Source organism: Carlito syrichta, unplaced genomic scaffold (genome assembly GCF_000164805.1).
Source record: "Carlito syrichta isolate Samal-C Ts95f unplaced genomic scaffold, Tarsius_syrichta-2.0.1 Scaffold126791, whole genome shotgun sequence".
Taxonomy (NCBI): Eukaryota; Metazoa; Chordata; class Mammalia; order Primates; family Tarsiidae; genus Carlito; species Carlito syrichta.
In genome coordinates, this window is record NW_007070887.1 from 450,634 (window position 1) to 471,986 (window position 21,353).

Genomic DNA, 21,353 nt, shown 5'->3' on the forward strand with positions numbered 1-21,353 from the left:
AAGGGTTCAGACTCATGTATTGCCACAGTGCCCAGCACAGAAGCTCACTCACTGCCACCTTTGTTGTCCACACTGACCCCTGTGAGGAACACAGCAGGCCCAGGAGGTATTTCACTTGGGACCAGTCTAACAGGAAGCCATCAGTACTTGATGCTGACGCTCAACACAGATTCACCGTGAGGCTGGAGTGGGGCAGGGTGGCAGGTCCAGGTGCTGCCAAGGCACAAGGATCTACCTGCCTCTGTGGAGCTCCCAGCAGATGCTCTAATCCTGCCAGAATACCCTGAAGATTCACCCTCTGCAACTCAACCCCTCTCTATCCCCCATCAAACCAAGGAGTCTTTCCCCCAGGAGAGCCAGAGACTTCCACTGACATCTCGGGAGCCACAGCCTCATCTCAGCAGAGTGAGCACTCGTTCCTTGTTGCCACGGAACTACTCAGTGGCTACCTGCTAACTTCTGGGTGCCTAGAGGGTACCAGGATACAGGATGAGAAACCCCAGAGAAGCTTCAGGTCAGTGGATGGGCAGAAGCACTGACACAAAAGCACTGACAAAACCTGGACCTCTCATGGTGACAATGACAGGCACAGTTGTCCATGAGCTTAAAACAGGAAACAGGAGTCGGGGATCCCAGGTGATTATTTAAAGGTTTCAAAAATATATCTGTTTTGGAGACTTTAGCACAAATAATCTGACAACCAAGAACAAAAACAGGATTAGGGATTCTGGCATGAGTTCATCGCCCCTAAAAGCAATAAGTTTGTGTCAGGACTAGATTAGAGGTAGAAGATTTGAGCCATTACGTGGAAAACCCACCAATGATTCAAGCCACACTAGTTAACTCCATGCCCGTCTGAGCCTTTGCAGGGCAACCAGGGCCTATAATTAGTCTAGAAAGCAGCAGACAAGCAGGCAGTGATCAGATCATGCTGCCAGTAATAGAATGCGGTATCCCTAGCCTGGGTCAGGGAAGGCTTCCTGAAGGAAGCAGGTAGAGTCAGATGGCCAGACAGGGGGAGGCAAGACAGGAAATGTCCTGAGGCTGAGGGCAGGTCCATGGGCAAAGAATGACGAGGAGGTCAGGGCGGCCACATTACAAGGTCTGAGATGCAGGAAATGGGAAGGGTCAGCAGGGGTCGAGCTGTAGAAGGTTCTGGCCCTGTCAAGAAGCTTGTGTTTTCCTAGGCAGTGGGCAGCCCCAGCAGGACAGTCAACAGAGCTCAACCTGACCCAGGCTGAGAACAGGCAACTGGGGTGGTCACATAGGTGTCATGCAGGTGAGAGGCAACAGTGGCCAGGGCAAAGGTGGTGGGGACTAGGACAGATGTGCGAGGCCCAAAGTGAGGAACTCTCAGGACACGACTGAGAAAGTAAGGGGCAAGGAGAGGTCAGGGAGGGTACCCCTCCTGCCTCGAATCACTCCCCATATAGGGCCTGGGTAGCAGGGACAAGCAGTGATGGGGTCCCTCTTGGACCTGTTGAGTGAGGGGAAACCAACACAGAGATAGCTGTGAGCCGAATCATGTGCAATTTAAATGTCCCCAAGGAACTGGTTTTCATGGTTTTCTGGGGGCACAGCTGTGCAGACAACACTAGGATGCTGGGTGAGTGGTGTGTCCCCAGCCCCGTCTCTGAGCTCTGCATCACCAAGGGCTTCCCTCCTCCTCTGTCCTGACATCAAGGAGCCCTCCTGCTAGACTTTAAGGCCCCTAAGGATCGGACTCATCTCTGACTGGCCTCCACTACCCAGAGCATGTTCCACACACACGTGCTGGACCACACCAAGTACATAGCACTCAATGTCACCCCACACACACACCATGTGGGCTTCAGCTCCTAGCTTTGCTCATGGCTCCTGTCCTGCCTGGTCTTCCCATGTGCATGCTCATATTTTCAGTCTGGAATTTCCACTTAAGTCAGACAGTCCCCGCTCCTGGTTCTGCTGGATTTAAGGGATTGTATCCTGGACACTTAACTGGTGTTCCTGAAGCCCAAGACCATGCCCTACTCACAGACTGCTCTCAGGCGTGGCCCACACCTGTTGGTAGTAGTACGCCCCTCCATGGGAGAGGAGCCCACCCTGTCCAGTCCTGAGACTCCCCAAGGCAGCTCAGGGGAGAAGCCAGGTTCTGGACTCAGAGGAAGATGTAGAATACATCCTACTTGAAGACTGCACTCCCCTGAGAGACCCCCGAAACACTGGCACAAAACCACCAAGTACAGAACACATCTTGGTATGCTAAGTTAAACCCAATAGAAATCTTTAAAATAGAAATGATGGATTTTTAAAAATTTAATCAAACCAAAATTCTCTTGTGGAAAAAAGGGTGCAAAAATAAAATACTAAGCACTGTGCACACTAAGCCTGTCCCTCATGCTACAGATGCAGAAAGCAGGGTGGGCAGGGCTCAGGCGGCCCTCAGTGACACACTCGTTCAAGCCCTGACTCCTGGGTCCCTGGATTCTTTACCATCCACCTCCAGTCACCTGGATGTCAGAGATGCCCACAACTTGACAAGGAGAAGCACCAGAATGGCCAGGCCAGCTTCCTGGGTGTGTGGTCCCTGCTGTCCCCTAGGGTACTCAGAAGGGGCCCTTGCTTACCTTAGTGTTCTGCTATCTCTGTCTTGAAATTCCTTTTTTTTTTTGAGATAGAGTTTTACTTGCCACCCCAGGCTGGAGTGCAGTGGCATGATCACAGCTCACTGAGGCTTCAAACTCCTGGGCTCAAGCCATCCTCCTGCCTCAGCCTGCTGAGTAGCTGTGACTACAGGTACATGTCACCAAGCCCAACTAATTTTGTTTTTATTTTTGTAGAGGTGAGGTCTTATTATATAGCCCAGGCTGGTCTCAAATTCCTAGTCTCAAGAGATCCTCCCACCCTGGCCTCCCAAAAAGCTAGGATTACAGATGCACGCCTCCACACCCAGCTAATTTTTTTTTTTTTTGGTACAGGTGAGGTCTTGCTATGTTGCACAGGTTGGTCTCAAACTTCTGGCCTCAAGCAACCCTCCCATCTTGGCCTCCCCAAATGCTAGAATTACAGGCACGAGTCACCACACCCAGCTATCTTGAAATTCTGAATCATATTAGAACAAGGGGCACCACCTTTTCAATCTGCATGAGGTCCCACAAATTGTGTAGCTAGTCCTACAGCCAGCACTGATCAGAGCTACTCAACTGTCAAAGGTCACCACAGATGACACTTACACTGTTACCTAGAAGGATGAAATGCACAAAGATACAACACCTGTGTGGACATGGCAGGACGCACACTCACGTGAGGGAGATGGTAAAGTGAAAGCGCTGTCTCAGGCCTCGGAAGGTGACGAAGGACTGGGGTGGGAAGCTCCTGGTGGTGACCTCGCAGTAGGGCCTCTCAAACTCGCCAGGAGGACACACGCAGTGAAAGCCACCGATGAGCAGATTCACGCAGGTGCCCCCGTTCTTGCACACCCCGTTGGCACAGCGGCCCGAGCGGGCATTCACCTCACAGTGCTCTCCTGGGGGGAAAGGAGAAGAGGTAAAAGAGGAGGTTATGGAGCGGCTGAGGAAGAGCCAACAGGCCTGTCGTAGACCGTGGACACACGAGCCACACGACTCTGGATCAGAGGTCCATGAAGCGAATGTAAACTCTCCAGCTTCTGAAGCCTTTCTAGGGACCATCCCAGAGACAGCTGCAGTTACACGTGTATTGGTTCCCTTGTTGGAACGACAGCACCCAGCTCCTGGTAGACGATCCAAGGATGGAGGTCAGGGAGCTCCATAGAACATGTCAGGTGATGGAGTTCCAGGCCTGCTGCGTTCCCTGTGGAACAATGAGTTATAGCAATGAACCCTTCTCAGCATCCAATTCCTTCTGAATGCTGGGTGGGCTGAGTTGGACTCTTCCAAGGGTAACACCTAGAATCAGACAAGAGGGCCTCATGTCCTCCCTATACCTGTGTGATGGCGGGGCATATCAGAGCCTTGTCCAGGACTCGGAGCATGCCGCCATCGCATTGGGCCTGAGAGCCACCTTCTCAGCAGGCTTCCTGTCCTGTTGGCCATCCCTGCTGCCTCTTACACAGACCCTGTGCACTGTCTGGCTAACTGAGTTCCAGCTCGCTTTTAACCTTGTCTGCAGGCAACACATGCTCTGATGTCCTCCTCAGAACTTAATCCCTCCTGTAACAGGAAGGTTCTGGAAGCCTTTCCAGAGAGACTGACCGGGAAGGCCACAGCTGTCTACCTCTTTCCCACCCCCCTGCAGACCAGGAGTGCTCAGAAATTCATCTGCTGGGAGCCTCCCAGTGCTCACAACAGGGAGACCACACTCAGCACCAGCTGTTTCTGGACTGACTGCTGCCATCAGCTGGCAGTGGTTTGGATGGATGATGCTCACACTCCAGATGCAGATGATTGCCCCCAACCCGCATGGCCCTGTGCCTGCCGCCTCTGCCATGCAAGGTAGATGTTGTTGGCCAGAGACTCCTCACACACAGTCAGAAAATTTCCCCACGACATTTTTCCCAGTTACAGATTTTTAAATGAACATATTTTAAAATAGAAGCATTACATCCACATACTTAAAAAACAAACTACAATGTGAAAAGCATGGTGTGTAGAGTCAAAAATCTTCAGCAGTTACTAGTGATCTCCACAGAAAAAGATCACATGAGGTTAGGTACAGTGGCTCACACCTATAGCCCCACCACTTTGGGAGGCCAAGGCAGGAGGATTGCTTGAACTCAGGAGTTTCAGACTAGCCTGTGCAACATAGTAAGACCTCTTCTCTACCAAAAAAAAAAAAAAAAAAAAATCAAAAAATTAGCTGGCATGGTATTGTATGCCTGTCACCCCAGCTACTTGTGGGGCTGAAGCAGAAGGAGGTCAAGGCCATGGTGAGCCATGAGTATGCCACTGCAATCCAGCCTAGGTTACAGTTAAGAGTCCGACTCAAAAAAAGAAGGAAAAAAAAAGATCACATGAGTTGGATGCCCTCCACACACCAAACATCTGTTGGCACATAGAGTTCTATCTCTTCTTTTTAAAGGCTGTATAGTATTCTATTAGAGGTCTATGTCCAAACTTAAATCACTCACCTCCTACTGAAGGACACATGAGCTGTTTATAGTTTTTTTTTTTTTTATGGTAAATGAGCTTTCAATAAACATCTTTGTATATAAACCTTGGTGAGTTTTAAGACTCTCTTTCTTTAGAGAAACCCCCTCACAGTGCTGACTTAAAGGATATAGACACAATTGACATTTCTTTTCTCTCTCTCCCCCTATCTTTTTTTGAGTCAGGGTCTCACTCTGCTGCCCAGGCTAGAGTGCAGTGCCTCACCACAGCCTTGACCTCCTGGGACTATAGGCGTGTGCCACCATACCTAATTTTTTGACTTTTTGTAGAGACACAGTCTCACTGTGTTGCCCAGGTCTTGAACTCCTGGGCTCAAGCAATCCTCCTGCCTCTGCTGTATGACAGAGAGAGCTCTGGTCTCTCTTCCTCTTTATAAGGACTCTAATTCCATCATGGGAGCCCCACCCTCCTGACCTCAACTAACCTTAATTACTTTCTAAAAGCCCCACCAAATCAGTCACATTGGGAGTTAGCGTTTCAACATGAGAATTTTGGAGGACACAATTCAGTCCATAGCAGACACGTATGAGGCAACTGTGAATTTGATAAAACTGGAGAGTGAACATTAAACTTCATCATCAATTTTTAAAAATAAAAAAGAAACAAGTCAGATGCTGTTGAGGGTGGATACTGTGTACCCCTCGCAGTCCCCTCCAGAACTGAGGCTCTAGGGTGTGGGCTGTTGATAGCTCACAGCTGAGACCTTGACTCTGTTGCCCTGTCATCCCACCAATAGCCCTCCATCTGAGAAGCTACATCATCCAGTGACTCGTCAGCGTGAAGACACAGTGACCATCAGCCGGCCCATCCTAGCTCCAGAGCGCACTGCAGCTTGACCTCCCCTCTGCCCTCACTGCATCGCAACCCAGCCTCCCTTCTGCGCAGGCCAGGGTCCCTCCACTGCTCCCAGGTGTGGCTCCTGAGAAGGCTGTTCCACTACCTGCTGCATCCTGAACTGGGGCCTCCGAGTCTTTCTCAGGGAGGCCAATCTCAGACGGATGCCGATTTGAGTGAGTGCAATAATTAATTAGCTTTAGGAAATCCTTTCAATCATCCAAGGGAATGCTTCAAATGAGCTTTTTAGATGAACAGCTGAAACAGATTTGTAATTAGCATAACAATCATCAGAAACTAACGGAGCTTCTGAAAGCCCCCTCGTTCTCCCTCTACTTTCCCCAGGCACCTTCCAGTCTTCATTACCAGGCTGCAACTCCTAAGGATGCCTAACTGGCCAAGCCAAGGTGACTCCAGCCTGTACGCTGTCAAAAGCAAGGAGGAGCGCTGAAGTCATTGACCTTTTGCTGAACTTCATGGGCATGGACAGGGTCCCCACACCAGTAACTCCAAGGGCTGCAGGTGCCGAGAGCTGGCCCCCAGGTCAGGGCCAGGAGGAGGCCAGGTGGGAGCTTTCTCCTCCCCCAGCAGGCAGGGCAAGACCACACACACCTGTTCTGCACTGGCAGTGGCTGTCCTTTCCCCCCGCTTCCCCGTAGGGAAAAGGGAACAGGCTTCCCATCCCTTTGAGAGTTAAAGGAAAAGGAGAGTAGCCCATGGAGCAGCCTCAGACCCTCAACTCAGCTCCCCTGACTCACCACCCAAGGGAGCTGGCTAACCTACCCCTGCTGCTACAGGGGTCTCCACTACCCTGCAGGTGGAGTGGACTGTGTGCACACACTCACAAGCACACAAATACTTGCACAATGCTCATACCCTACCACATGCACTCATTCACATATGTACACTCATTCAGAACTTCATACATACACTTACATTCCCACACACATACCTGTTTGCACACTCATACATGTGCTCACACATTCTCTCACACCCTCAGCCACACACACGTGCATATTTGAACACATGCTCACACGGGTGTCAATGCTCTGGGCCTCCCCTCCAGGTGGGCGGCCTGCAACCTTAATAATCTCTGCGCATTAATGTGAGGGGTGCAGCTTAAGGTGTATTTCTCCTCCTCCAGACATTTCAACTTATCTCTTTTCTACTTTAAAAAATATGTGGCATTTGGGAGTGTTTGCTTTCCAGAGTTCCAGCCAGTGGCCAAGTACAGCACATTCTGGAATAACAAAGCAGCCACCGAGAGAGGCGGGGTATGCTCACCAAACCATGACTGCAAACAAAGAGGGGCCGGCTGGGCCCTGCCCTGCCATGCCCTGCCCTGCCCTTCCCACAGCCTCCTCTGCCTGTTCCAGAATCCTGAGAACCTAGGCTAGGTGCGGATGTTCCAGCCTTCCCTTAGGAAAGCGAAGTCCCTCACCCACCCCACTGCATCACAGTCCTGCCTTCCCCTCAGAACTTGCACTCCTCAGACCCCACCTCAAGTCTAAGAGTTTCTCCCAAAGGCTCAGAGAAAGGAAGAGCCGATCCGAGTGAAGACAGCTCTTTGTCCACAACTGCAGGTTTGAATTTGAATTTGCAGCCTGACATTCCTGCTTCCAAATTCAGTTTTCATTGGCTACAGGGCCCCGCAGGCCTCAGGGTGCCCCCTGAAAGGGAGGACAGCAGAAATGGACTCATCCGCCTCCTTATATGGGAGGCACGTGTACAAGGACTCTTGGTAGATCAATGTGTGGCTTTTAAAGCCCCTGGTGTCCCATAAGGAAGGCACGAAGAATACAAGCCAATCGGGTAGACTTCTGTCCTCTGCTTACAAGGCCTTGCTATTTTAAGTAGGTTGCAAATAAAGTTAAGTCTCCATGAAGTTGTTGGTTTATTATTTGCAGTTGTGTTTTCTTTGCTTTTTGTTTTCATTTCCAGTAGGTAGCTGTGTGAGTTTCCTAGGGCTGCCATAATAGATAACCATAAACTAGTGGCTTAAAACAACAGATTTATTCTCTCACAGTTCTGGAGGTCAGAAGTCAGAAATCCAAGTGTTGGCAGGGTCACGTTTCCTCTGGAGGCTCTAGGGGAGGATCCTTCTGGCTTCTTCTACTTCTGGTGGCTCTCAGCTTTCCTTGGCTTATGGTTGTATCATTAAAGTCTCTGCCTCCATTCTCACATGACTGTCTTCCCTCTATGTGTCTGATCTCCTCTTTTCTCTTATGGGAACACCAGTCATTAGATTTAAGGTCTGCCCTAAGCCTGGGATGATTTCATCTCCAGTGCCTGAACTAACTACCTCTGGAAAGACCCTATTTCCAAATGAAGTCACATTCTGAAGTCCTGTGTGAACATGAATTGTGGGGGCCACCCTTTAATCCACTACAGGGGCCCTCTGTGTGTGTCCTAGAATTAGAATCGTGCTACATTTTGGCCTCTGCAAACACTGTGCTCCAAGACCAGCAGTGCCTGGTCCCACTGAGCTCTTCCTTCAGATGTCTCTTCCCCACATGCCTCTCTGGGACCCGGTTCCCCTGAAACCAAGCTCTTCCCAGCCTTTACTGGTTCACCCTTCCCACCTAGACAGTGAGAGGTACAGCTCCCTCTGCAGTCATGCCTTGGGCCCTCTGCGCTTGGCTCCACAAAACTACCTAATACTTCTCCCCTTGACCCCACTGGACCCCTCATCTTCCCCTCCCCAAGCCCATTCTCAGGGATCCCATCTGGGCCAGGGCTCCATCATCTGTCCAGGGAGGCAGGCCTGAAACCTTGGAGCTATCCCAACTCCCCCCTAAAGCCCACTCAATGCCCGCCCACCATCTCCCAGTGTCCTGAGCCACTCATCTCCACCGCCACCTCCCATTGCCTCCTGTGCAGCCACAGGGTCCTTCTCTTGGTCCCTGCATCAACCCCACTACCTCACAGATCTACCTGTTCTTCACATCACACCGAACAGAACTTTTCACAATGCTGGCCTCGTCATATGTCAGTCCCAGTGGCTAGAATCCCACTGCCACTGCTCCATGAAGACCCCACTCTGAAGGCCACAGGGCCTGGCCCCCAGCCACACACCCAGCTCCCTCCATGCCACACTGCCCACCCACGTCAGCCTGCCATCTCCTTCCTCCCAGGGTTGTTAGAGGCGGCCCGGGCATACTCTGCAGATGTTCACCAGTCAATAATGATGACCGACAGTGACCATCCCCTGGCCTGGTGTCCTCTCTCCTGGTTTCTGCATGTGGCATTCCTGTGCCCGGAGGCTACCCTGCATCCCCAAACAGCACCTTCATCTCGGGTACCCCCTGCTTGGGAAGCCTGCCCCACCCAGCCAAGGAGGCACCTCTGTGGGACTCTCATGGACCCTGAATCTCTCCTCTCTAGAAAGTGCCCCACCCAGTTCCACATCCACCCCTGCTTGTGGGATTGTTCCTTAACATCTTTCTCCTCCCAGCTCTATAAAGGCAACAGTGGGGTCTGCTTTGGGGCCCAGTCTGAGGCTGTTGGATACACACTGGGTGCCCAATAAATGCCTCACACATGCAGGGCAAAGGACAAACTCCTGGCAGGAAGAGGGTGCTGGGGAAAGCCTGGCATGCAGCAGGTACTGCCGAATGCTTGTGGAATGAAGTCATTAAATGCCAGGATTCTCCCCAGTTCCAAGCCAATGATGAATGCTTATACTTAATCCACTAAGTTACAAAACCCATATAATTCATGTATTTGACTCAAACCATGCGGGAAGGATATTGATGTCATGGAGAATTTGTTTCGCAGTTAAGCACACCTTTTTTAGAAAAGGCCATGAGAACCATTAGCATTCAGGTTTCAGATGAACTGGACCAGCCTGGAAAAGGTCCTCACCTCTGGGTTCTGGTTCTTTCCTTCAGGCTGACTCCCAGATCCCCATGAGTTCCTCAGCAGGTCTGCTACGAAGTCCAGGCGCAAGTCCTTCTCATAGCAGCCCCTCCAGCTAATGTGTTTAAACCGACAGTAATCCACTAATGCTTTCCTTAAATGTATCCTCTAAGGCCGGACTTGGTGGCTCAGACTGTAATCCCAGCACTTTGAGAGGCCAAGGCAAGTGGATTGCCTGAGCCTACAGGTTCAACACCAGCCCAGGCAGCTTGGCAAGACCTCATCTCTACAATAAATAAAAAATTAGCTAGGTGTGGTAGCGCATGTCTGTAGTTCCGGCTACTTGGAAGGCTGAGGCAGAAGGATCGCCGGAGCCCAGCAGGTTGACACTGGGGTAGCTGTGGGTGTGCCACTGCACTCCAGCCTGGGCAACAGAGTGAGACTCCAATTCAAAAATTTTTTTTTAAATGTATAAATATATCCTCTATGCAGTGGTATGCTGGTAAACGCTACCAACCCTGGGGGAATCCCTGATCTACAGTGATTGTAAGTGCGCCCACCATGGCCAATCTCAAGCTGACTACAGAGCTGAGAAGAGGTATGATATGATCATTTTAATTCTTAAGGTAATCTTAAGGTAAATAATTTGGATCAAATTTAGTTAGCCCTATATCTTTAATTTCCTAACATAGCTTTTTTTTTCCACATTGGAAATTAAGTGTATTTAAACAGGTAAAACTTTATATAGCCTTCTAAAATAAAAATCTAAAGTCATTCAGTGAAACAATATAAAGCTGTTTATAGGAGTAATTAAAATAAAGGTAACATTTTACCAGTGTAGAAATATCACAGAATTTAAATCACTCTTGGATCATCAATGATTCAAGTGTGTATCCCACACAGTAGACACTGGTGAGATTTCAGATAAATTCCTTCCCTGAATGCCCCATTCCCCAGTCGAGTCCTTCCTCAGCTCTGTTCATCAGCTCACACGACGGGATAGCTGGCTGCTGGGGCGATTCCAGAGTTGTTCTCCGGCTCTCTGGCCATCTTTATGTAGCCATCCATGACCCAGCCTGTACCCTAGCTGTTCTTCACAATCCAGTATTTACTGTTATCTGAGTCTGTTCCTTCATAGTTGTAGCCAACTACCAGAACACCATGATCCAAGTCTTCACTGCTGCAGTCTGGCACAAAATAAATACCTTCTTTATAGAACTGGAAGGACTCATGGCCTGCATCAACGGCAACAGAGATGGGCCCCCAAAATGCCACTGCCCTCATCAGGGCCTTCTCTCCAACTGGGATGTCCACGAAGCCAGTGTCATTAGCGCCAGAATACTCAGGCTTGTACTTACAGGTTTCATCCTTTCCTGTGTATGGATAGGATGCCTCAGAGTCCAGGCCTCTGTTCTCTTTATATACTGGAAGGCATTACCCTTCAGGCCACCATTGCAGCCCTCATTGCCTTGAGCCTGAGAACAGTCCACCAGGTTCTGCTCACTCAGTGAGATAAGTTTACCAGTTTTCCGGAACATCTGAAAACTGGTACCAGTTGCACTAAAAGCCCAACATGAACCACATTCACCCTGATTCTTCACAGGAGTCACGTAGCCTTTCTCTCTCCAATCCACAGATCTGGGTGCCTCAAGAAACAAAGGCTCCAGGAACGCTTTCCCCTTCCTGTGCTTCTGGTATTGATAGTCATCCATCTTCTGCTTGTATTCTGGTCATGTCTCCAAAGGCATTCACGGCCATTGTGAAGCCATGTTTCCCCCTTCCCTGTATTCCTGATTGTGCTTTTCGATCCATTTCATATTCTTCTCCCACACCACTCTCCGCCATCCTTCTTCATTCATTTCATATAATTTCCTGTTTCGCCTTCCACTGGTTCCATTGTGCATGTACGCTGTCATCAAGTGTGGGAGCAGTTGAAGCCATTCCCAAGCAAAAGGCAGCCAGGACAAGGGAAGGATTCATATTTCAAAACCTGTGAGCTGTCGCGGCTGCGCAGGCGCGCTCTGTGGACACAGTCAAGGGGTTCCTGAGGTCCGGGACTCGGGTCCAGCGGCGATTCGCTTTTTTTTTTTTTTTGAGTTGGAGGTCTCACTCTGGAGTGTAGTGGCAAGATCTCAGCTCACTGCAACCTCAACTTTCTGGGATCAGGCCATCCTCCTGCCTCAGCCTCCCAAATAGCAGGGACTATAGGCATGCTAATCTTTTGATGGTTTTGTAGAGAAGGTCTCGCTGTCTCACTGTTGCTCAGGCTGTCCAAATAGATTTTCTAGAAACACTATTTTAACGAAATAAATGTTCTCAGATATATTTACTACCCCGATTTAATTTCACCTTTCCATTTTCAGGAATTCTCATTCAAAATAAATGTGGCATCCCCTTAGATCCTAGTATTCTGCTTGGAGTCAAATACTTGCTCTGAAGCCTTCTAAACCTAGGGAAAATTGCCCCCACCACCTACTCTGCACATCCCCTTACCCCTTACAATTGCAGCTCCAGCTCCACCCCCATGCCAAGAATGGGGGTCACCTGGGCAAAATGACAGCTGTGTTCAATCATGCATGCAGCTGCCACAAGCTCCCCATACGAAGGACACAGGGCTCAGCCTCCTGGTTTTGGCCACAACTGTAGAAATTTTGGGAAAGACCTCCACAGAAAAACATTCTTAATTGCAAATTAAAAGCTCTAAGGAGCCAAGGCCTATCCAACCCTCACAACCTCATGCACGTTCCCGTCATTGGGCATCTGTCCCACACCATGCTTGGGGTTAGAAGTGAGGGGACACTACCCAGAGACCCAGTGTCAGAGCCACCAACCCTCAGTGTGAGGAACCCCCTGGAAAAACCCCAGCTTCACGGGGCTTTTCACATTAAGTAAACGGCTCACCTGTAGCAGTTAGGGGCTGGGTGCTGGGTGTGCAGCTGGTTGCACCTGTGAATAAGGAAGTGGGTAGCTGAAGGGCCTCGACCTCATTATATAAAGGCTCTGGCAGGGGGCAGGGCAGAGACCCAAGGAAGACAGAGACTGGGGGAAATCATCACATCAGGTCTAGAAAAGCAGGTTCTACCTGGGGGAGGTGATGATGTGAACCCATTTCAAGAGCCAAAACAAGCCCCTGAACATGCCCTCAGGAAGCTGCTGCAAAGGCAGGGAGAAAAGAGATACAGAGTCCTGTGGCCCAGCCAGGAGAGGGAGCACCGCCAGATCGACACCCTCAAGACCCAGGGGAGGGCTTGGACACGGCCCAGGAGAGAAAGGGCATGCAAGGGTTTGACAACTTAAGTTTTGAAATAAATAAAAAGACAATTCCCTTCTGGCTCCCAAGAAATAGCTAAGGGCTTTGAACTAGAAAAACTAGAATTTCCAAAGGCAGCAAGGGTAAAACTCAGGCACTTTGAAGCTTGAAGTTTAGGCAGAATTAAAGATCAATATGAAATGCCGAGAACAAAGAATAGGAGTGAGAGGAAGAGCCTGGAGAACAGGAACACAGGAATATTTCAAAGTCAGGTCCTTAAACACAATGCACAAAGCCTGAAGACAACCTGAAGCCCCTCAAAGAGTTCAGCCCTAACACTGGATGGTGGGATACGGACAGGGGTCTTGAAGACACAACCCAACAGCATGGCTCATGTCAGAAGCTTCACTATCAGAGAAAGCACAAAGACAGGAGACAATGTAGAGGGAACATTACAGGTTTCTGAAAAGGAAAGGGCACATCAGAAATGATTAAAAACACTGCTCGAATTTTCCTTCCCATCTTTCTATTCACTTATCTATCCATACCTCCACCTACTCATTCAATCCACCCACCCATCCATCCACTAACCCATTCATCCACCCATCCATACATCTACTCACTCATGCATTCACCCACTCATTTACCCACCCAGCCATCCATCTATCCATCCACCCACCCGTCCATCCACTAACCCATTTATCCACCCATCCATACATCTACTCACTCATGCATTCACTCACTCATTTACCCACCCAGTCATCCATTTATCCATCCACCCACCTGTCCATCCACTAACCCATTCATCTACCCATCCATACATCTACTCACTCATGCATTCACCCACTCATTTACCCACCCAGCCATCCATCTATCCATCCCCCCACCCATCCATCCACTAACCCATTCATCCACCCTTCCAAACATCCACTCACTCCATCCACCCACTCATTCATCCATATTTCCAGATACCTGCACACTCATTCAGCCATCCACCCATCCTTCCATCTATCCACCCATCTATTCATCTTTCCATTCACTCATCTATCTACCTACCCTTCCATCCATCCACCACCCAACCATCCACCTAAAAAACTGCCTGGCATGGACTATTTTTAGGCACTGGAGTTACAAGAGTGAACAAAACAGATCCCTGCCTTCATGGAGTTTCATCTAGGTTAAAAATGTCAGCTCAGGCATGGTGGCTCATGCCTGTAATCCCAGCACTTTGGGAGCAGAGGTGAGAGGACTGCCTGAGTCCAGGGGTTCGAGACCAGCCTGGGCAACTCGGTAAGACCTCTTCTATACAATAAATCAAAAAATGAGTCAGGCATAGTGGTATGTGTCTGTAGTTCCAGCTACTTGGAAGACTGAGGCAGAAGGATCACCTGAGCCCAGCAGGTCAAGTCTCTAGTGGCCATGAGTGTGCCAATGCATTCCAGCCTGGGCAACAGAGTGAGACTCCTACTCAAAAAATAAAATAAAATAAACAAAAGTGTCAAATGTTCAGTAAAACTGAAAATATGTGCTAAGAATCATAGAGCAGATGGGGAAAAGAAAAGGGGAAAACTCTGAAGGTGTACTGGCAGTGAGGTTAAGGAGAGGGGATGGTCATGCTGCAGAACTCAGGCAGGGCAGCTGCCAAGGTTCAATCAAGATCCCAAAGGGAGGTTGCAATTGAGGTTGCATCTGGACCTGGGGCTCCTGGCTAGTCCCTGCCCACCCCACCAGATTCCAACCAGACCTGAGAAAGTATCCCTAACACACACACAGGCACGCACATACACGTGTATACATATACTCACATGCACACACATAGGCAATGGTTCCTACAGCAGAACAGTAGAAGGAAAGCCCTCGCCATTTATTGTCATTCCATAGAACAGCCTCGTGTCACCAAGGCCCACAGGCATAGGGGCTGCACAGAAAAGCCCCAGGTGGCTACAACATAGAAAACAGGTCATGTATAGCAGTCCATACATGCAAGGCAGGCTAATGGAAAGACAAAAAGGGCAGGGTTGCATGGTCAGGCTGGAGCCTGAGCAGCTCATGTCGATGCCCTCTGACTCTGGCTATCACCAGGTCCGTATTTGGAGGACAAAGAATGACGAGGACCATTCTAGTAGCAACCACCTCTAGGAGCAAGTCAATGTAGTTATCAGATGACCTTCTCCAAAAGGCAAGGCTCAACACCTGGTTGTTCAGATGAGTACACAAAGATTTTGAGAGGTCACACAGCTAAAAGAGTGGGGGCATGTGTTAAACCCACATCTGCCTTAGTGCCCAGACAGGCTGGGTCCAGAGAGTGGCAGTTGACATCACCGCCTTCCCAATAGGAGGGGCAGCCCAGAGGGCAGGATCACAGGGCTTCAATACCCCTTCCACCAAACCCCTGCAGCACCACTGCCAGGACAGAGATTTCCTGAACAAGTTTCTGGTCGTGCCTCAGTTTCCTCAGCTGTAAATCCATCCCTCAAGACAGGGATTTCTGTCACTCTTGGCTGGGAGCTATCCCTAGCACCAAGAGGCTGGGGTCAGGTGAAATGAGCTGATTTGGTAAAGCTCTGAGCTAAACACTGGCACAAGGGTGCTGCTATTATTGTCTTATTGTTATTATCATCATTATCTAAATAATCTGAATAATAATTATCTGAATAATATCACTCTGTCATCTAGGCTGAAGCGCAGTGGCACGATCACGGCTCACCGCAGCCTTGACCTCCAGGGCTCAGGAGATCCTCTCGCCTCAGCCTTCTGAGTAGCTGGGACCACAGGCATGCGCCACCATGCCTGGCTAATTTTTATTTATTTACTTTTGTAGAAATGAGGTCTCACTATATTGCCCAGCCTGGTCTGGAACTCTGGGGCTCAAGCAATCCTTCTGCCTTGGCCTCCCAAAATGCTGGGATTACAAAAGTGCTGGGATTACAAACCACCAAGCCTGCAGGCACTGCTATTGTTATCCCGGTTCCTCACTGGCTTCCTGAAACCAGAGGTCTCATTTGTCCATCCCTTCACCCCTCACATCCTCTCCCTCCTCAGCTCTCACTGGGGAGCTGCTTCCTCCCACTTGCCCTCTGGGGTTTTACACATTTTGTTTGACTTTCTCACCTCCTAGTGACTTTCTCTGCACCTGGAGTCCCTCTCCCTGAGTCACACCCAGGGGCATCCCAGCCCCTCTCCACTGGCAGGAAAGGCCTCAGAATGAGGCCCAGACATCTGCCCCCCACCCCTGGGAGCCCGGAGGCAGGGAGGCCAGGTGAAACCAGAAGCAGGAGCGGCTTGTCCAGGGCTGGCCTTCTTGGCATGACTTCGTTAGTGTCTTTGAAGCAAATTCCCAGAACTCTAGACACACCCATTTAAAAAAATATAAATATAAAACACATTCCAGAAGCAAGGGAAAATGATTCCCACTTATCCGCAGCTTTGCCTTTTCTTGTAAGAGTCACCTACACACTGAGGGCTGGAAACCCTGCTGAACCTGAATAATTGGTGTGTTTCAAACTCTGCTGATGCTTATGGCAACTTCAAAGCCAGAGGTCCCAGTAGCACATGGGCCCCACAAGCCCTGTCAACCCCAGCCAAGCCCAGCCAGGAATCAAGCACCAGGACAGGGCCCTCCAGAAAAGGGGTGCTCTCTCCAACCTTCCTCTCCTTGACACCTATGATGGGATGGGGAGACTAGAAAATAACCCACCCTGCAGTCTACTACACGGTGGCCTTCAAAAGGATATTACGTCCACATCCTAACTCCTGAAACCTGGAGATGTTACCTTATGGCAAAAGAGTGAATATTACCTTATATGGGAATATGTGATTAATTTAAGGATCTTGAGATGATCCTTATTATCGGATTGAGCTGTGCACAATCACTTGCGTCCTTATAAAAGGGGGCAGAGAGTGATTGGAGACAAGAGGAGGATTGAGTGATGCAGCCACAAGCCAAAGCACGCCTGAAGCCACTAGGAGCTAGAAGAGACAAAGGACCCTTCCTCAGCACCTCCAGGGGAGCACAGCCCTGCCTCAACGCTTTGATTTCAGACTTCCAGCTCTAGAACAGTAAGAGAACGAATTTCAGTTGCTTTAAGTAATACAGTTTGTGATCACTTATGATAGCAGCTATAGAAGAATGATACAGAGCCTGGGCCCACCAAGGTAACCAGCCAGAGTCAGCAGAAATCCTTTTCTGAGGACAGTCCCCAGAGAAGGCAGGAACCCTAAGCCTCTCAGCATCTCTCCAAGCCTCAATGGATCTGGAGTCATGGGAGATAAAACACCCTTGTATCCCTCAGGCTTCTGTGACACCTCAGAAGGCACCAGCGTGAGGACCCTGGGGTACTAAATTAACACAGTGTCCTCTAGCCGCAGGTGGACTTCAAAAGTCTTGGTTGCCAAAACCAGGGACTGGGGGTCCAGAAAGCCCTAGACACCAATGCACACAGCGCCCTGGGTGTCTGGGACAGAGCATAGCTGGTGACTGGAAGGGTCAGTCCAGCTGACCTCCAGAACATCAGTGCCCCTATGGCTCCCAGCACCATACCAAAGCACAGAACCTCATCTCAACTACCCCAGCAAGACATTTCCAATACCTCCAAAACAAAAGCAAGGTCCTTCTGAGCCAAGTGATGGGATAGGGATGCGGGCTCTTCTTCAGAAGGGCATTGGTGGCAGCACAGGGGGCATCCAGGACCCAAGATGAGATAGAGCCTGCTGGTGCATGGTGGGTCCTGACCTCTTGGTCCCATAGGACACAGCCTTCATGCTGCTCTGAGAAACCCAAGTCCCACGGTGGTGCCACACAGGGCTCTATTTGCACTCTCCAGGCTTCTGCAGTCCACTTTTCTCCAGTGATCGTGGATAGGGAACCACAGCTTGGAAACAGTCTTGTCCAGTGAGGGCAGGGGAGCCCCAAGGCCTAGCCCCACACCGAGTGCTTGGCTCCTGCTGCTAGGGAGTGGGCAAAAACCCGTGACAGGGTTGGCCTGGCCATGCAATGGAGGGAGGGAGAGAGGGCCTGGACGTGGGACTGAGGGCTTGGCCACGTTCCTGCTGAACATGAGAAAGACAACCTGGGGGAAAGTCAACCAGGCAGCTGCACGCAGCCAGGCTGGAAAGGGGCGTGCCCAGCGCATTATCAGTTTGCAGGGAGGCCATGCCAACCATCAACCAGCAGCATGTCCAGACTCGGCTGGAATGCTCTCGAAAATCTCAATCATCACAGAAAACGTCTGCTCAGCACCCCAATGGTTCAAATTACCCATCCCACACGGGGGTGGGCGTTCCCTGGGACAGATCAATGTCCAGAAAAAAAAGAGCGCAAATTCTTAATTCATCACTTGGCGTCAGGGGAACAAATTGCCCTCATTAATACAAACTCTATCCCCCAGCTATGCCTAGCCAGCTCCATCTGATAAGTCTTACCCCACTACCCCGGCCCCTGCAGGCCAGAGGTATGTGATAAAAACTGGCCCCTGGCCCCGGCCCCTGGCCCCTGGCCTCTGGGAGCAGGACAGAAAGGTCTTTGTCCACACCAGGAAAAGGGCTCTGGAGGGATAACCGACAGGGGGTAAAAACAGAGAACGTTCTCCCCCAAGGTCCTCTGGGCCACCACTCTCAGGACAGAGTTTCAAACTGAACCCTCCTGGTGGCCCTTGGTCCACATCTAGAAAACAGTGGAGACAGCCAATGCCCCGCCACAGTGCCAAAGGTCAAGTCCTGCTCACTCATTCATTCCTTCAACAATATTTACTGAGCACTGAATGGGATGCCGGGGTTGTGGAAAGCAAAATAATGGCCCTCCCCAAAGGTATTCACATCCTCATCCCTGAACCCTGAGGACATATGACCTTACACAGCAAAAAGGACTTTGCAGAGGAGATTATGTTAAGGATCTTGAGATGGGGAGCCTAGCCTAGATTATCAGATGGAGTCCCTATAAGAGGGAATGGGGAGAGTCAGAGTCTATGATGGAAACAGAGGACAGAGTAAGGAGGAAGGTCTCATGAGCCGAGGCACACAGGCAGCCTCCAGCATCTGACAAAGGGTTAGACTTAAGAGTTAGGGTTCAGGTTCGGGTTCGGGTTAGGGTTAGGGTGGAACCAGCCCTGCCAACACCTTGACTATAAGACTCTTGGCCTCTGGAATTGTAAAAGTATAAATTCGCGCTGTTTTCAGCTCCTCATTTGTGGAAATGTAATACAGCAGTCACAGGAATCTAATTTGGGGGGAACAAGCAAGCCTAGTTCTGCTCTCACAGAGCTTGCAATCTGGCTCTTTCTGCAGAAGCAGCTTTCCTCCAAATGCTCACACAGACACCCACAACCTGATGCAGGAGAGCCCCAACCAGGGCCTGGCCAAGCAGCCTCGTCTCCCACAACAGAGCAGACTGTGAAGACACTGAGGACATCATGAGCTTTAAACAGCAGTAAGAATTCCACTGCATGTGGCTTGTCTTTGGCCACCCCATTAATCATGGTCACACATTTTCAGTGTAGACTTGTTCCTCACTGACTCATGCCTTGTGCCCAGCTCAGCTGACCCCTTTACAAGCAGACTCGGTGAGACACAGGGAACACTCAGCCTCCTATGTTTAGACCTCTCAAAGGAAAACAAACCACAGAAACCTGTCCCCATCCAGAAGCCCTTCTGTCCCCAAACAAACAAGGTGACAAGAAGTACCAGAAGCCCTAAGGTGAACTGAATCGTGTCTCCCCAAAAAGATGTGTTCAAGTCCTAACTCCTGGTACCTGTGGATGTGACCTTATTTGGAAATAGGGTCTTTTAGATATACATTAAGATTAAGTCATTAATTAGGGTGGGCCCTAATCCGATGACTGGTGTCCTTATAAGAAGAGGGAAATTTGGACACAGACAACACTCAGGAGAACACAGTGTGAAGAAGGAAACAGAGACTGGAGTGATGCCTCTACATGCCAAGGACTGCCTGGAGCTACCAGAAGCTGGAAGAAGCCAAGAGGGAGCCTCCCCCACAGCCTTCAGAGGGAGTGTGGCCCTGCCAACACCATGATTTGAACTTCTGGCCTCCAGAACAGTGAGAGAACACACTTCTGTTGTTTGTAGTCACCAGTTTATAATGCTTTGTTATGGCAGCCACAGAAAACTAACAGAAGCCCAAGGAGGAATACAGGATCAGTCTGAGGACCATCCTGGGCTCCAAGGACTCATCCACTGTGCCTGTGCACCCTGCCTAGGATGTTAATTTTGTTTATCAAAATCCCCAGTTTGGGGAGAAAAGAATTTCATGAAGGACAGAAGAAACCTGGTGAAACTGATCCACACCTCGACCCCTCAGTACATGATTTTAGTGAGACCCAGAAATGCAAGAATGTCCGGGCTTCACAGTAATGTACTAGAGAAACACTGAATTTCACAACCTGGAATCTATGAAAAAGAGGCAAATGTTAAAGTCTTGAGACGCACCAAAGAAAGAAAAACTTAAAGTAATCCTGAATATCTGAGAAGTACGTTTTCCTAAGAAAGGATTCTGTTTCTGCTTTATTTGAGATTTTAATTATAGGCTATGTAATGATTTTCATTTTGAATGATAATTAACTTTCGGGTTTAAGGACTAAATTAAACTTTACTGGGAATACTTGGAAGTGTGGCTTTAATCCCGTAAGCTGCAGTAAGCACTGGCAACCTATGCTCCTCCTTGCTCTAGGTGAACGTCACTTTGCAGGATGAAAGCGCAGCTCATGACAAGTGAGGCGTTTACACTAGACTAATGTCACTCCACAGGATGACAGCTCAGCTCACTATGAACGCAAGGCGCTTTTAACCTCATAAAAGTACAGGATCTCGGTTGGGTGTGGTGGCTCATGCCTGTAATCCCAGCACTTTGGGAGGCAGAAGTAAGAGGACTGCCTAAGCCCAGGGGTTCAAGACCACCCTGGGCAACTTGGCGAGACCTTGTCTCTACAATAAATTAAAAAATTAGCTGGGGACGGTGTCGTGCACCTGTAGTTCCAGCTACTTGGAAGGCTGAGGGGGAAGGATCACCTGAGCCCCGCAGGTCAAGGCTACAGTGGCCATGAACATGCCACTGCACTCTAGCCTGGGCGACAGAGTGAGACTCCAATTCAAAAACAAAACAGAAAAAAGAGTGCAGGATCTCAGTCTAGGATCGATTAATAAGTGAGTATATCACGTGATGACAGAAACCCCATGACTCTGATAAGAGACCTCGGGATAAAACAGCAGGAGTAACGTATACTTCACAACAGAATCTGAGATATGTCAGGATTTTTTTTTTTTTTTTTTTTTTT

General features: G+C 49.6%; 1 protein-coding gene and 1 pseudogene across 1 annotated transcript in view; both read right to left on the reverse strand.

Moving 5' to 3' along the window:
- Positions 1–21,353, reverse strand: part of CELSR1 (cadherin EGF LAG seven-pass G-type receptor 1) — a gene marked incomplete at its 5' end in the record, with an annotated part of 180,755 nt that overhangs the window by 73,995 nt on the left and 85,407 nt on the right. The window contains one exon of the mRNA XM_021707906.1: positions 3,283–3,505. Within this exon, the coding sequence (XP_021563581.1) occupies positions 3,283–3,505 (223 nt within the window). The remainder of the gene's footprint in view (positions 1–3,282; positions 3,506–21,353) is intronic.
- On the reverse strand, positions 10,806–11,798 carry LOC103250222 (annotated as a pseudogene).